This window comes from Macaca fascicularis, chromosome 3, assembly GCF_037993035.2.
Source record: "Macaca fascicularis isolate 582-1 chromosome 3, T2T-MFA8v1.1".
NCBI lineage: Eukaryota > Metazoa > Chordata > Mammalia > Primates > Cercopithecidae > Macaca > Macaca fascicularis.
Genome location: NC_088377.1, coordinates 73,918,471 through 73,934,901, shown reverse-complemented (window position 1 = coordinate 73,934,901; position 16,431 = coordinate 73,918,471). Strand labels below are relative to the sequence as shown.

Sequence of the window (16,431 nt, the reverse complement as noted above, 5' to 3'; positions counted from 1 at the left end):
TGCTGGGATTTCAGGCGTGAGCCAATGCGCCTGGCCATGCTTTCTGCTTTTATCTTAATTTTATAATTTTTGTTTTTCTCCTGGGATTTTTGTCTTTTTACTCATTGTGTATGCACACTTTCCTTTATGTCTCTGCACGTTTATAATAGCTGTTTTAAAATCTCTGTTAGTAGATTGGGCCCAGTGGCTCACACCTGTAATCCCAGCCCTTTGGAGGCTAAGGTAGGAGGATTGTTTGAGCTCAGGAGTTCAAGACCAACCTGAGCAACATGGTGTGACCCCGTCTCTACCAAAAATACAAAAATTAGCCAGGTGCAGTGGATCACACCTGTAATCCCAGCAATTTGGAAGGCCCAGGCAGGTGGATCACCTAAGGTCAGGAGTTCAAGACCAGCCTGGCCAACATGGTGAAACCCCTTCTCTACAAAAAATACAAAGATTGGCTGGTCATGGTGGCGCATGCTTATAGTCCCAGCTTTTCGGGAGGCTGGAGAATTGCTTGAGCCCGGGTGATGGAGGTTGTAGTGAGTCGAGATCTCAGCTTACTGCAACCTCTACCTCCCAGGCTGGTTAGCATGTTCTTGTTTTATAAAGGTACAAAATAAATGTAGACAACATCTATTGAGCTAATTGTTGATGCTTCTACCTTAACATCTTTCCTACGGATTTATAATTCCTTTATTCTCAGATATACTAAAACATTTTAAAGCTTGTTAATTTAGATAAAAAGGCATTTTGTATTCCTCATAAAATAGTGTTAAGAACTGTGAAGTATGCTGAGTTGTCATTGCAAAGTGGTATTTAATGTGTTGTTAGGTGTGGAGGGGGTTGTATAATTCCCATTTTTAAAATAAAAGTGCTTAGAAATAAAAAGTGAATTATCTTTTAACCTTTTAAAAATGATCGGTTGGTAACTTTGTGTATAATACTGATGGATTTCAAATTTTCTGGAATGGGGTTATTAGTAGTAGATTTCTTTGATATAACACGAGTCCTCAGAGGGTATATAACAAATTTGAAGTATATATCATTTGATTTTTTAAAAATTTCAAATTGATTTTGGTTTCCTCACATATGTAGAGGATCTCCAGCTTACAATCATTCAACTTAAATTGTTGACTCTATGATAGTGCCGTTTTTCACTTTATTTAATAAATTACATGAGATATTCAATACTTTATTATAACATAAGCTTTGCGTTAATTGATTTTGCCCAATTGTAGGCTAATGTAAGTGTTCTGAGCGTTTTTAAGGCAGACAAGGCTGAGCTATAATGTTCAGCTTTGTTACGTGTATTAAATGGTGTTTTGACTTACAATATGTTCAATTTAGGAGGGGTTTCTTGGGACATAGCCTCATCATAAGTTGAGAAGCATCTGGATTAACATGTGTGGGATTTTCTCACTATATTAACATGCTGCAGCAGAATGAAAGGATGTTAAAGTTTTTTTCTTTTTCTTATGGAAGAAAGAATTTATTATGTTAGAGTAATATATTAGAGTTTCTTGTAGTATTTCCTTAATTCCCTATTTTATTTATATATTTATTTATTTCTTTGTTTATTGAGACAGTGTTTCACTCTTTTGCCCAGGCTGGAGTGCAGTGGTGCGCTCTTGCCTCACTGCAAACTCCGCCTCTCGGGTTCAAGTGATTCTCCTGCCTTAGCCTCCCGAGTAGCTGGGATTACAAGCATGTACCACCATGCCTAGCTAATTTTGTATTTTTAGTAGAGATGGGGTTTCACAGTGTTGGCCAGGCTGGTCTTGAACTCCTGACCTCGTGATCCGCCTGCCTTGGCCTCCCAAAGTGCTGGGATTATAGGCATGAGCCACTGTACCTGTCCCCCATTTCTTTTAAAATTTAGAAACAGAGCCTCTTTGAGTGTGCTGAGAGATAGATTCACTTTATTTATAAAAATAATAGCCAAATCTATGTGTTTGAACACAGACTTCTATTTTCACAAATTTACTTAATATGTTTGCATCTTGTCTGAGGTATGATAATCAAATGATAATCAATTCTAACTTCTTTGATGTACTATAATAATTTTCCTTTCAAATGACTTCATTTTCTATTCTAACACAAAACTCTAAATTTTTGTTTTATTTAAGCAAAAAGAAAATAATATTCGTTGTTTAACTACGATTGGACATTTTGGTTTTGAATGTTTGCCCAATCAGTTGGTGAACAGATCTATCCGACAAGGATTCACTTTTAATATTCTCTGTGTGGGTAAGTGTCAGACACCTCATTTGAACTATTCCTTCATTTTTCCCAGTGTTCACTTCAACTTATCTTAAGCAGTGTAACATTGATGCTATTAATTCAAATATATCTTCATGTTTACAGTGATTCTCATCTTAGCCATATTATGTAATCCTTTTATTTTTTGAGACAGGTTCTCACTCTGTTGCCCAGGCTGGAGTGCAGTGGTGTGATTGTGGCTCACTGTAGCCTCAGCTGCCTGGACTCAAGCAATCCGCCCACCTCAGCTTCCCAAAGTGCTGGGATTACAGGCATAAACACCACACTGGACCTGTAATGATTGTTAAAAATTAGAACGTTCCTGTGCTCTTAAAAGTCTGATGTAGCTTAGTGTATACTTTCTTTCTCCATTATGTTAATGAGTGAGAGAAACAGGGCTAGCATGTATACTTTCAAGGCCATCCCAGTCTTTGAAGTATTTGAAACCCTTTATTTATTTTTAAAATTAATGTTATTCTTAATTGAAAAATCATAGTTATTTACATGTATGGATACAATGTAAGGTTTTGATAAATGTTTACAATGTGGAATGATTCAATCAAGTGAATTAACATATCTATTACCCGGTTTACCTATCTTTTTTTTATGATGAGACATTTGAAATTAACTCTCTTGATTATTTTGAAATATACAATACATTGACTATAGTCACTCTGCTGTGCAATAGATCTCAAAACTTCTTTCTCCTGTCTGTTTGAAACTGTTAGTTTGCTAAAGATGATGGCCTCTAGTTCCATCCATGTTCCTGCAAAGGACATGATCTCATTCTTTTTCATGGCTGCGTAGTATTCCACGGTGTATATGTACTACATTTTCTTTATCCAGTCTATCATTGATGGGCATTTGGGTTGATTCCATGTCTTTGCTACTGTGAATAGTGCTGCAATGAGCTCTGTTGGTGTGCTAAGGATGATGGCCTCCAGCTCCATCCATGCTCCTGCAAAGGACATGATCTCTTTCTTTTTTATGGCTGAGAATATGTGCCATGTTCTCACTTATAAGTGTGAGTGAAATGATGAGAACACATGGACACAAAAAGGGGAATAATAGACACTAATGTCTACTTAAGGGTGGAGGTTTGGAGAAGGGAGAGGATCAGATAAAATAACGATGGGGTACCAAGCTTAGTACCAGGGTGATGAAATAATCTGTACAACAAACTCTTATGACATGAGCTTACCTATATAACAAACCTGCACGTATACCCCCAAACCTAAAATAAAAGTTAAAAAAAAAAAAAAGAAACTTTGTACCCTTTGACCAACAAGTCCACCTTTCCTTTCTGCCTGCTCCCCCAGCCTCTGGTAACCGGTATTCTACTCTCTACTTCTATGAGTTCAACTTTCTAAGATTTTAAAAAACCACTGTAGGAATTCAAAGTGTTGCTTCTTCTCAGCCCCTTTATGCCCCTATGACAATGAATCTATGTCTATTACAGGGGAAACTGGAATTGGAAAGTCAACGCTGATTGACACATTGTTTAATACTAACTTGAAAGATAACAAATCCTCACATTTTTACTCAAATGTTGGACTTCAAATTCAGACATATGAGCTTCAGGAAAGCAATGTTCAGTTGAAATTGACTGTTGTGGAGACAGTGGGATATGGTGATCAAATAGACAAAGAAGCCAGGTTAGTGTTTTCTTATTTAAATTAAAAAAGGTTTTCTTATTTCAAAGAATTCAACTTCTTTTGCCATAGACTAATTTGTGTAAGTAATACCCTTTCGTCCAGATTTTATTATTTTCCTAAGTAATGTTCTTTTCTTACAAGATTAATACTTTTGTATATAATTGATTTTCTTACAAGATTTTTATTTAACCAGTTATAGCAAAAAATTTTAAATACAGCTTCTATTAGTTTTAGCTTATTTCCTTATTTCTTTATTTGACTTTATTTGTACACATTTTCTGTAGAGGTTGTACTAATTTATATTCCCACCAACAGTGTTTAAGGGTTCCCATTTCTCTGTATCCTTGCCAAATTATATTATTTTATTTATTATTATTATTATTTTTCGAGACAGTTTTTCATTCCATCACCCAGGCTGGAGTGCAGTGGCACAAGCTCAGCTCACTGCAGCTTCGACTTCCCAGGCTCAAGTGGTCCTTCCACCTCAGCCTCTTGAGTAACTGGGACTACAGGCACATGCCACTATGCCTGGTTAATTTCAAAAATTGTTTGTATAGATGGGGTCTTGCTATGTTGCCCAGGCTGGTGTCAAACTCCTGGCCTCAAGTGATCCTCCTACCTTGGCCTTCCAAAGTGCTGGGATTACAGACATGAGCCATTCTACTTGGCCTGTTATTTTTTTATCTTTTTTCTTTGAGACAGAGTCTTGCTCTGTAGCCCAGGCTAGAGTGCAGTGACGCAATCTCAGCTCACTGCAAGCTCAGTCTCCTGGGTCCTCACCATTCTCCTGCCTCAGCCTCCCAAGTATCTGAGACTACAGGCACCCGCCACCAGGCCTGGATAATTTTTGTATTTTTAGCAGAGATGAGGGTTCACCATGTTAGCCAGGATGGTCTTGAACTCCAAACTTCATGATCCACCTGCCTCGGCCTCCCAAAGTGCTGGGATTATAGGCGTGGGCCTCCGTGCCCAGCCATTTTTTATCTTTTTAACAATAGCCATTCTGACTGAGGTAAGATGATATCTCATTGTGATTTTACTTTGTATTTTGGTGTTCTGAAAAATGTCTATTCATGTCCTTTGCCCACTTTTTTAACGGGATTATTTGTTCTTCTTGTTGCTGTTTAGTTGCTTGCATTCTTTTTATATTCTGGATACTAGTCCCCTGTCGGATGCCCCCAGCTTTCCTCTATGTTTACATTTTACATAATCATAGAGTAAAGCATGAACCTAATTATTGGTTTGGAATTAATATCTTTGTATGGACATGTTATGAACTTTTTTTTTTATCACTATAGCAAACTGCTTACATACATGTTAACTGTTCATTAAGTCGTCAAAAAGCAGGCTTTAGATTTTATAAGTCTGTTATGTTAAATGTATAAATTATTTTTTTAGCTACCAACCAATAGTTGACTACATAGATGCCCAATTTGAGGCCTATCTTCAAGAAGAACTGAAGATTAAACGTTCCTTGTTTGAGTACCATGATTCTCGCATCCACGTGTGTCTTTACTTCATTTCACCTACAGGACATTCCCTGAAGTCTCTTGATCTATTAACAATGAAGAACCTTGACAGTAAGGTATGTTTGGCAAATCCACCAAGCTTTCTTTTCTTTTTCTTTCTTTCTTTCTTTTTTTTTGTATTTGAGACAGGGTCTTGCTTTGTCACTCAGGCTAGAGTGCAGTGGTGTCATCATAGCTCACTGCAGCCTCAGCCTCCTGGACTCAAGCAATCTTCCCACCTTAGCCATCCGAGTAACTGGGACTACAGGAATGTGCTACCAAGATCAGCTAATTTTTGTATTTTTTGTAGAGACAGGGTTTCACTATGTTGCTCAGGCTGAACTTGAACTTCTGGCTTAAGAGATCTACCCACCTCACCCTCCCAGAGTGTTGGGATTACAGGCGTGAGCCATTGTTCCTGGTCCCAACCTTTCACGATGTAATATTAATTTCGAGATAATAACACATCTTGAAGGCACGTGCATGCAAGTGTAGTTACCTATCTTTAGGTGATTTCATCATTATGCAAACATCATAGAGTGTACCTACACATGCCTAGATGATCTAGCCTACTACACACCTAGACGATAGTCTTTGATGGTATGGCTTACTGCTCCTAGGCTACAAACCTGGACAGCATGATACTGTACGGAATACTGTAGAATTATAACACAATGGTAAGTATCTGTATATCTATTTTATTTCATTTTATTTTGAGACGGAGTCTTACTGTCTCCAAGGCTGGAGTGCAGTGGCATGATCTCGGCTCACTGTAACCTCCGCCTCCTGAGTTCAAGTGATTCTCCGGCCTCAGCCTCCCAAGTAGCTGGGACTACAGGCCTGATAGGCCTGTGCCGCCACACCCAGCTAATTTTTTTTTTTTTGATGGAGTTTCATTCTTGTCACCCAGGCTGGAGTGCAATGGTGTGATCTGGGCTCACTGCAACCTCCACCTCCTGGGTTCAAGCGATTCTCCTGCCTCAGCCTCCCAAGTAGCTGAGATTACAGGCATGCGCCACCATGCCCGGCTAATTTTGCATTTTTAGTAGAGACGGGGTTCTCCATGTTGGTTAAGCTGGTCTCAAACTCCCGACCTCAGGTGATCCACCCACCTCAGCCTCTCAAAATGCTGGGATTACAGGCGTGAGCCACTGCGCCCAGCCTAATTTTTGTATCTTTAATAGAGACGGAGTCTTGCCATGTTGGCCAGGCTGGTCTTGAACTCCTGACCTCAAGTGATCTGCCTGCCTCAGCCTCCCAAAGTGCGAACCACCATGCCTGGCCTTGTCTGTGTATCTAAACATAAAAAAAGTACAGTATTAGACAAATAATAGACACTGGGCCCTTTATAAGGGGGAAGGGTGGGAGGAGGTTGAGATTTGAAAAATTACCTATTGGGTACAGTGCTCACTATTTGGGTGATGGGCACACTAGAGGTCAAAACCTCACTAATATTCAATATATCTAAGTAACAAACCTGCATATATATCCCCTGAATCCAGAAATTAAATAAAGAGATCTATAAATAGCTGGGCACAGAGGCTCACGCCTGTAATCCCAGCACTTTGGGAGGCTGAGGTGGGCGGATCACCTGAGGTCCGGAGTTCAAGACCAGCCTGGCCAACATGACGAAACCCTGTCTCTACTAAATACAAAAAATTAGTTGGGTGTTGTAGCAGGGGCCTGTAATCCCAGCTACTCGGGAGGCTGAGGCAGCAGAATCGCTTGAACCAGGGAGGCAGAGATTGCAGTGAGCTGAGATTAAGCCACTGCACTGCAGCCTGGGTGACAGAGCAAGACTCAGTAAATAAATAAATAAATAAATAAATACATGTATAAATAAATGAATAAATAATAAATAACAACAGCAACAACAAAAAGCAAAGGTATAGTATTATAATATTATGGGATCACCATCATATATGTGGCCCCTCATTTACTGAAATGCCATGACTGTACCTGTTATTTTATAGTATATATATATCATAATTATTTTTTTCTGTTAATATTTAAAGCATTTGCATTAGAGTGTTAGGGCTGGGATAGCAAAATGCCATAGACTGGGTGGTTTAAACAATGAAAATGTATTTTCCCACAGTCTTAGAGGATAGAAGTCCAAGATCAATGTGTCAGAAGATGTGCTTTCTTCTGAAATCTCTGTCCTTGTCTGGCAGATGGCCACCTTATCTCTATGTTCTCACATGGTGTTTCTCCTGGTGTCTCCTGGGTGTACACATTTTATCTTTTTTTTTTTTTTTTGGACGGAGTTTAGCTTTTATTGCCCAGGCTGGAGTATAGTGGCGTGATCTCAGCTCACTATAACCTCTGCCTCCTGGGTTCAAGCAGTTCTCCTATCTTAGCCTCCTGAGTAGTTGAATTACAGGTGCCCGCCACCACATCCAGTTAATTTTTTTTTTTTTTTTTTAAAGACAGAATCTCACTCCCAGGCTGGAGTGCAGTGGTGCCATTTCGGCTCACTGCAAGCTCCGCCTCCTGGGTTCACGCCATTGTCCTGCCTCAGCCTCCCAAGTAGCTGGGACTACAGGCGCCTGCCACCACACCTGGCTAGTTTTTTGTATTTTTAGTGGAGACAGGGTTTCACTGTGTTAGCCAGGATGGTCTCAATCTCCTGACCTCGTAAATCCGCCCGCCTAGGCCTCCCAAAGTGGTGGGATTACAGGTGTGAGCCACCGCACCTGGTCAATTTTTTGTATTTTTAGCAGAGATGGGTTTCACCATGTTGGCCAGGCTGGTCTTGAACTCCTGACCTCAGGTGATCTGCCCACCTCGGCCTCCCAAAGTGTTGAGATTACAGGCATAAGCCACTGTGCCCGGCCTCACATTTTATCTTCTTACAAGGGTGCCAGTCAGTTTGGATTGGGCCCACTGTAACAGTCTCACTTTTTTTTTTTTTTGCCCAGGCTGGAGTGCAATGGCATGATCTTGGCTCGCTGCAACCTCCATCTCCCAGGTTCAAGTGATTCTCCTGCCTCAGCCTCCTGAGTAGCTGGGATTACAGGCGTGTACCACCACACCCAGCTAATTTTTGTATTTTTAGTAGAGACGAGGTTTCACCATGTTGGCCAGGATGGTCTCGAACTCCTAATCTCAGGTGATCTGCCCACCTCGACCTCCCAAAGTGCTGGGATTACAGGAGTAAGCCATCATGCCCAATCCATTCTCACTTTTTAATCACCTCTTTGAAGGCTTTATCTCAGTTAAGGTCACATTCTGAGGTACTGGGGGTTAGGGCTTCAACATATAAATTTTTTGGTTGCTGGGGGAGACAATTCACATTCGATAGATTTCAACCTTGACTTACCTCCCAGATCATGGCCATTTGCCTATAGAGTAGCACCCTTGGGGGTAAGTTCCAAGATCCCCAGTAGATGCCTGAAAGCATGCATGGTACAGAGCCCAATATATACTATGCTTTTTTCTATGCATACATACCTATGGTAAAGTTTTATTTATAAATGAGATGCAGTTCTCTTTTATTATTAGTTACTATTGTTAGTTTCTTAGATGCAGACTGGAGTTAACAATAGTTACTAATAATAAAGGAGAACAATTATAACAATACACTGTACTAAAAGTTATGTGAATGTTGTCTGTGTCTCTCAAAATATCCTTTATTTTTTTCCCCAGAGACAGAGTTTTGCTCTTGTTGCCCAGACTGGAGTGCAGTGGCGCGATCTCAGCTCACTGCAACCTTTGCCTCTTGGGTTCAAGTGATTCTCCTGCCTCAGCCTCCTGAGTAGCTGGGATTACAGGCGCCCGCTACCACGCCTGGCTAGTTTTTTGTACTTTTAGTAGAGATGAGGTTTCACCATGTTGGCCAGGCTGGTCTCAAACTCCTGACCTCAGGTGATCCACCTGCCTCGGCCTCCCAGAGTGCTGGGATTACAAGTGTGAGCCACCGTGCCTGGCCTCAGAATATCTTATTATACTGTGCTCATTCTTCTTATGACGATGTGAGATAATACAATGCCCACACGTTGAGATAAAATGAGGTGAACAGTGAGATAATTCATATCCAGGGTGAGATGGAGTGGGTCAACATAACTTTCCGTCACAGTATTTAGAATGGCATGCAATTTAAAACGTGTACATTGTGTATTTCTAGAATGTTTCATTTAATATTTTTGGACTGCTGTTGATTATGGGAAATTGTGGAAAGTGCAACTGGGCTGGGCTCTGTGGCTCATGCCTGTAATCTCAGCACTTTGGGAGGCAAAGGCAGGAGGATCACTTGAGCTCAGGAGTTCAAGACCAGCCTGAGCAATGTGGTGAGACCCCGTCTCTACAAAAAAATACAAAAATTAGCCAGGCATGGTGGTTTGCACCTGTGGGATCACTTGAGCCCAGGAGTTCGAGGCTGCTGTGAGCCAAGATCATGTCACTGCAATTCCAGCCTGGGCAATAGAGCAAGTCCCTGTTGAAAGAAAAGAGAGAGAGAGAGAGAGAAGGAGAAAGAGAAAAGAAGGAAGGAAGGAAGGAAGGGAGAGAGGGAGGGAGGGAAGGAAGAAAAGGAAGGAAGGAAGGAAAAAAGAAGAAGGAAAGGAAAAGAAAGAAGAAAGAGAAACTGTGGAAAATGGGGGATGCCTGTATTTTTAAAATAAAATGTACTATATGATACTGTAAAATAATCCCACTGATGTTTGACTAGTACCACCGACAGTGTGAAACAGAAAGCTTTTGTGATCCTGGTTACAGATTGTATCAGAGGATTCACAATACAAGAGCCTGCAGGCAGCTGCTGCTTGTTATATAGAAACAGCTAAGAAAAGCATAATTCTTTCCAGCAAACACCTGGGACACACGAGGACTTTCTTTCAATAGGCTGCTTAAGCCCCATGGCTTCAGCAAAATCTCAAAATCGATATGAGACTCTGTTCATTTGATTAATTTTTCTAATTATTCAGCAGTTTTTTGTAGTTTAGTTTTATTATACAGAAAATCAGTCCATTGAATGTTTATGAAACCCAGAACGTGCAATGTTGTAGATTTATTTGTACAGAAGGAATTTTAATTTTTGTATATATAAAGGTCACAGGACTCGTCAGTGGAAGCAGCTTTTGAATATTTGCTTTGTCACTTGCTAGGTGTCTGTGACCTTGGAAAAAATGTCTAGCGCTTCCTGTGATTAAAAGCATGGGGTGGGCCAGGAGCCATGCCTCACGCCTGTAATTCCAACACTTTGGGAGGCCGAGGCGGGCAGATCACCTGAGGTCAGGAGTTTGAGAACAGCCTGACCAACATGGTGAAACCCTGTCTCTACTAAAAATACAAAATTAGCTGGGCGTGGTGACACATGCTTGTAATCCCAGCTACTTGGGAGGCTGAGGCAGGATAATTGCTTGAACCCGCAGGCAGAGGCTGCAGTGAGCCGGGATGGCGCCATTGCACTCCAACCTGGGCAACAAGAGTGAAACTCCATCTCAAAATAAAATTAAAAAAAAAAAAAAAGCTTGGGCAGTGGGTTCAAGCTACCTGCTTTCACAAACCTGACCCTATTACTTGCTCACTGTGTGGCTTTGGGAAAATTATGATGCCTCAATTTCTTTCTCTGTAATACTCATGTAACTGTTCCATAAGTCTAAAATTATTTTTCATAAAAAATTTAGAAGGGCCAGACATGGTGGCTCACCCCTGTAATGTCAGCACTTTGGGAGGCTGAAGAGGCAGAATTGCCTGAGCCTGGAAGTTCAAGACCAGCTTGAACAACATAGTGAGACCCTGTCTCTACAAAAAATACAAAAAAATAACCAGGCATGGCAGCATGTGCCTGTAGTTCTAGCTACTCAGGAGGCTGAAGTGGGAGGATCGCTTCAGCCCGGGAGGTTGAGGCTACAGTGAGCCGTGATCATGCCACCGCATTGCAGACAGGGCACCTCTCTCTTGCAAAAAAAAAAAAAAAAAAAAAAAAAAAAGTTAAAAGTATATCCTCTTTTTTAAAAATAGAAGGCCAATATACATGTTGGCCTTCAGAAATTGTTATATTATCAGATTCTTTTCTGCACTCAGCCCTAACAAAACATGCTGTCTTCAACTTTATTTAGTTGAAGAAAGAAAAAGTTCTAAGTTGGGTTCCTTTTATCCGAGGAGTCTCAACTTTTACTATGTATTGTTCAAACTGAAAAGAGACTTTGTACTTAATCTCAGATGTCATTAAGTAGTTGAAATAAGTTAGATTTCTAGTTAAATTAAGAGCTGCTTCAAGTTTTTAATTAGTAGTACATTCAATAGTCAGGAATACACACTTTTGTTGTTGTTGTTGTTGAGACGGAGTTTCGCTCTTGTTGCCCAGGCTAGAGTGCAATGGCGTGATCTTGGCTCACTGCAACCTCTGCCTACTGGGTTCAAGTGATTCTCCTGCCTCAGCCTCCCGAGTAGCTGGGATTACAGACATGAGCCACCATGCCCAGCTAATTTTGTATTTTTAGTAGAGACGGAGTTTCTCCATGTTGGTCAGGTTGGTCTTGAACTCCCGGCCCCAGGTGATCTGCCAGCCTTGGCCTCCCAAAGTGCTGGGATTACAGGCGTGAGCCACGACGCCCAGCCTGTCCATGGATTTTTTTAAAAAATGTGCTCTGAGCAATCTAAAACAAAAGCAGTCTGCCTAAAATTTATATTTATGTATTTCTACTATATTACAGATATTGATTTTATGGAGCTATAATTTAATAAGATATTTTAAAAGTGATAAAACATTTTATAATTTTGTATATTGTTATTTCCTAAAAAGTTTAGTTATTTAAGTGCAAATGCAAAAGACAGGAATGATCATATTGAAGCACTAGGAAAAAACTTTGTGGGTAAAAATTCAACCTCAAATATGCAAATATTTAACTTCCAATGTGGAAATAACGTCTTTTTACAAAAGAAAAATGAACATATTTGTTTGCAAGGTGTTCTTATACACACACACACACACACACACACACACACGGCCTTTAGAATATGGTAACCAGGCCAGGTGTGGTGGCTCACACCTGTAATCCCAGTACTTTGGGAGGCTTAGGTGAGTGTATCACCTGAGGTCAGGAGTTTGAGACCAGCCTGGCCAACATGGTGAAACCCTGTCTCTACTAAAAATACAAAAATCGGTCAGGCGCAATGGTGGGCGCCTGTAATCCTAACTACTCAGGAGGCTGAGGCAGGAGACTTGATTGAACCCAGGAGGCGGAGGTTGCAGTGAGCCTAGATTGTACCATTGCACTCCAGCCTGGGTGACAGAGCAAGACACCATCTCAAAAAAAAAAAAAAAAAGAATATGGTAACCAAAAATATCTATATTCTTTTTAGGTGGTCTTTGAAAAACAAAAGCAAATCTATCTGCAAACACATCTAGGTGGGGCAAGAGTGTGTGAAAATGGGACATTAATTAAGATTGATTGATGGAAAAAGTGATGTAAAAAGTAGAAAGACAAAATCCCTTCCACAATTTTGATGAAAGTTCTTTCAATTTGTCTTTTATCACTCAGCTTAATAAGAAATAAAATTGAAAATAAATTAAATAATTTACATTGTCCTACTATTTACATTTTACTAACTCCATATGTGTAGAGGTGTAAGGGATTTTTAGAAGAGAAACAAGATTGAGACTTTTCAACCTGAATTTGGATAAAAGATGAATCTTCAAAAGTATTGATAATTTTGGAAAATAATTTTTAGGAAAGGCATGACAGCCAGTGATTATCTAGTTAGGCAATTTATTGCCAGGGATTGTGAAGCTTTACTATAAAAACTATAGGATGAACAATGACTCCTTGATGCTGAGATTTTGTTCGTCTTCTTTTTTAATAGGTGAACATTATACCACTGATTGCCAAAGCAGACACAATTTCTAAAAATGATTTACAGACGTTTAAGAGTAAGATAATGAGTGAATTGATTAGCAATGGCATCCAGATATATCAGCTCCCAGCAGATGAAGAAACTGCTGCTCAGGCAAACTCCTCAATTAATGTAAGTTTCAGTAACAATATCTGATAAAGAGGCTATAAATGAGTGTTTATCCAGAATCCAGTGTGAGAAGTTTAAAATTTTTTTTATTTTGAAAAGCTTCTGCTCAGAATTGATTCTTTGTAAGCAGATTTATTTAGATTTAATTGAAACACCGTGTTCCTCAAGGATACTGGCCTATAATTTTCTTCTTGGAAGTATATTTTCTTGCTTTGATATCAAGGGGAGGCTGCCTCATAAAATGACTCTGAAGGTGTTACTTCTTTTTTCTATTTTTTCAAAGAATTTGAGGTTGTTTTATATTGAAATTTCTTTGAAAGTTTGGTAGAATTTACTCATGAAGTAATCTGGTCCTAGGCTATATTTTGGAGTTTTGAAAAATTACTTCTTTAGTTTCTCTATTTGTTATTGGTCTCTTTAAGCTCTCTATTTATTCTCCATTCAGTCTTGGTAGGTTATATGTTTCTAGTCATTTCACCATTTCTTCCAAGTTGTCAAATTTGTTGCTGTACAATTGTTCATAATAGTCCCTTATAATTCTGTTTATTTCTGTAAGAAATAAACCTTTGTAATAAGTTGTAATGTCTTCTTTTTCATTTCTTATTTTATTAACATAGTCTCTCTTTTTGTTCTTAGTCTAGGTAAGGGCTTTGATTTTGATTTTTGTTTTCCCCAAATCAACTCTTAGCTTCATTGATTACTTTTTTTTTGTTGTTTTCTTTTTTGAGACAGAGTCTCACTCTGTTGCCCAGGCTGGAGTGCAGTGGCACAATCTCAACTCACTGTAACCTCCATCTCCTGGGTTCAAGTGATTCTCCTGCCTCAGCCTCCTGAGTAGCTGGATTTACAGGAGCGTGCCACCACGACTGGCTAATTTTTATGTTTTTAGTACAGACAGGGTTTCACCATGTTGGCCAGGCTGGTCTGCAATTCCTGGCCTCAGGAGATCTGCTGAGATTACAGGTGTGAGCCACCGTGCCTGGCCGATTAAAATTTTTTTAATTCTCTATTTCATTTATTTATGCTCTAATCTTTGTTATTTCTTTCCTTCTGCTAATTTTTTTTTTGGAGGGGTGTAAAGTTAGGTTGTTTATTTGAAATCTTTTTTTTTTTTTTTTTGAGACAGAGTCTCCCTCTGTCGCTCAGGCTGGAGTGCAGTGGCGCAATCTCAGTTCACTGCAACCTCCGCCTACCAGGTTCAAGTGATTCTCCTCCCTCAGCCTCCCGACTAGCTGGGACTACAGGCGTGTGCCACCACACCTGGCTAATTTTTTTGTATTTGTAGTAGAGATGGGGTTTCACCATGTTAGCCAGGCTGGTCTCAAAATCCTGACCTTGGGCAATCTGCCTGCCTCGGCCTCCCAAAGTGCTGGGATTATAGGTGTGAGCCACCACAAAGGCGAGATCTTTTTTTAAAAAAGATACAGGTGTTTACTACTATAAACTTCCTTCATTTTTTTATTTTAGATTCAGAGGGTATAAGTGCATATTTGTCGAATAGATATATTGCATAATGGTGAGGTTTGGCTTCTAGTGTACCTATCCTGAAATAGTAAACATTGTACCCAACAGATCATTTTTTTTTTGAGACATGGTCTTGCTCTGTTGCCCCGGCTAGTGTGCAGTGGCGTGATCACATCTCACTACCAGTAGATAATTTTTGACCATCAGCCTCTTCCCAGTCTCTACCTTTTGGAGTCCCACTGTCTGTTGTTTCCATCTTTATGTCCTTGTGTACTTATTGTTTAGCTCCTGCTTATGAGAACATGTGGTATTTGATTTTCTATTTCTGAGTGATTTCACTTAGAATAACAGCCCCCAGCTCCATCCATGTTACTGCATAGAGCAAGATTTCATTTTTTTTGGCTTCATAGTATTCCAGGGTGTATATATACCACATTAAAAAAAATCCAGTCCACTGTTAATGGACATTTAGGTTAATTCCATGACTTTACTATTATGAGTAGGAATGTAATACACATTGAGTGAAAGTGACTTTTTAATATAATTATTTCTTTTCTTTCAGGTAGATGCCCAGTAGTATAATCACTGAGTTGAATGGTAGCACTATTTTTAGTGCTTTGAGAAATCTCTATATTGTTTTTCATAGAGGTTGTTACGGTCCCACCAACAGTGTATAAGTATTCATTATTCTCTGCATCCACACCAACATCTGTTGTGTTTGTAGTAAGAGCCATTCTATGTAAGACGATATCTTTTTTTTTTTTTGAGACGGAGTTTTGCTCTTGTTGCCCAGGCTGGAGTGCAATGGCGGGATCTCGGCTCACCGCAACCTCCGCCTCCTAGATTCAAGCAATTCTCCTGCCTCAGCTTCCCAAGTAGCTGGGATTACAGGTATGCACCACCAAGCCCAGCTAATTTTGTATTTTTAGTAGAGATGGGGTTTCTTCATGTAGGTCAGTCTGGTCTCGAACTCCTGACCTCAGGTGATCCACCCACCTCAGCCTCCCAAAGTGCTAGGATTACAGGTGTGACCCAGCACGCCCGGCCGTAAGATGATAATCTTATTGTGTGTGTGTGTGATTGTGTTTTTTTGAGATGGAGTCTCGCTCTGTCACTCAGGTTGGAGTTCAGTGGCGTGATCTTGGCTCACTGCAACCTCTGCCTCCTGGGTTCAAGAGATTCTCCTGCCTCAGCTTCCTGAGTAGCTGGGATTACAGGTGCCTGCCACCATGCCCAGCTAATTTTTGTATTTTTAGTAGAGATGGGGTTTGACCATATTGGTCAAGCTGGTCTCAAACTCCTTACCTCAGGTGATCCACCCACCTTGGCCTCCCAAAGTGCTGGGATTACAGGTGTAAGCCACTGCCCCCGGCCTTTATTGTGGTTTTAATTTGCATTTCTCTGATGACTGGTGATGTTGAGCAATTTTTCATATGTTTGGTGGCCACTTGTATGTCTTCTTATGAGAAATGTCTGTTCATATCCTTTGCGGTCTCTTTAATGGGGTTGTTTATTCTTTGCTGTTGTTGAGTTGTTTGTGTTCTTTGTAGATTCTGTATATTACTCCTTTGTCAGATGCAAAGTTTGCAAAT

At 40.1% G+C, this 16,431-nt stretch overlaps 1 protein-coding gene across 1 annotated transcript in view; it reads left to right on the top strand.

Annotated features, from left to right (window-relative positions):
* Positions 1 to 16,431, top strand: part of SEPTIN14 (septin 14) — a 71,732-nt gene that overhangs the window by 12,769 nt on the left and 42,532 nt on the right. Inside the window, exons 3-6 of the mRNA XM_005549534.4 lie at positions 2,112 to 2,232; positions 3,704 to 3,899; positions 5,298 to 5,484; positions 13,217 to 13,378. Of these exons, the coding sequence (XP_005549591.3) occupies positions 2,112 to 2,232; positions 3,704 to 3,899; positions 5,298 to 5,484; positions 13,217 to 13,378 (666 nt within the window). The remainder of the gene's footprint in view (positions 1 to 2,111; positions 2,233 to 3,703; positions 3,900 to 5,297; positions 5,485 to 13,216; positions 13,379 to 16,431) is intronic.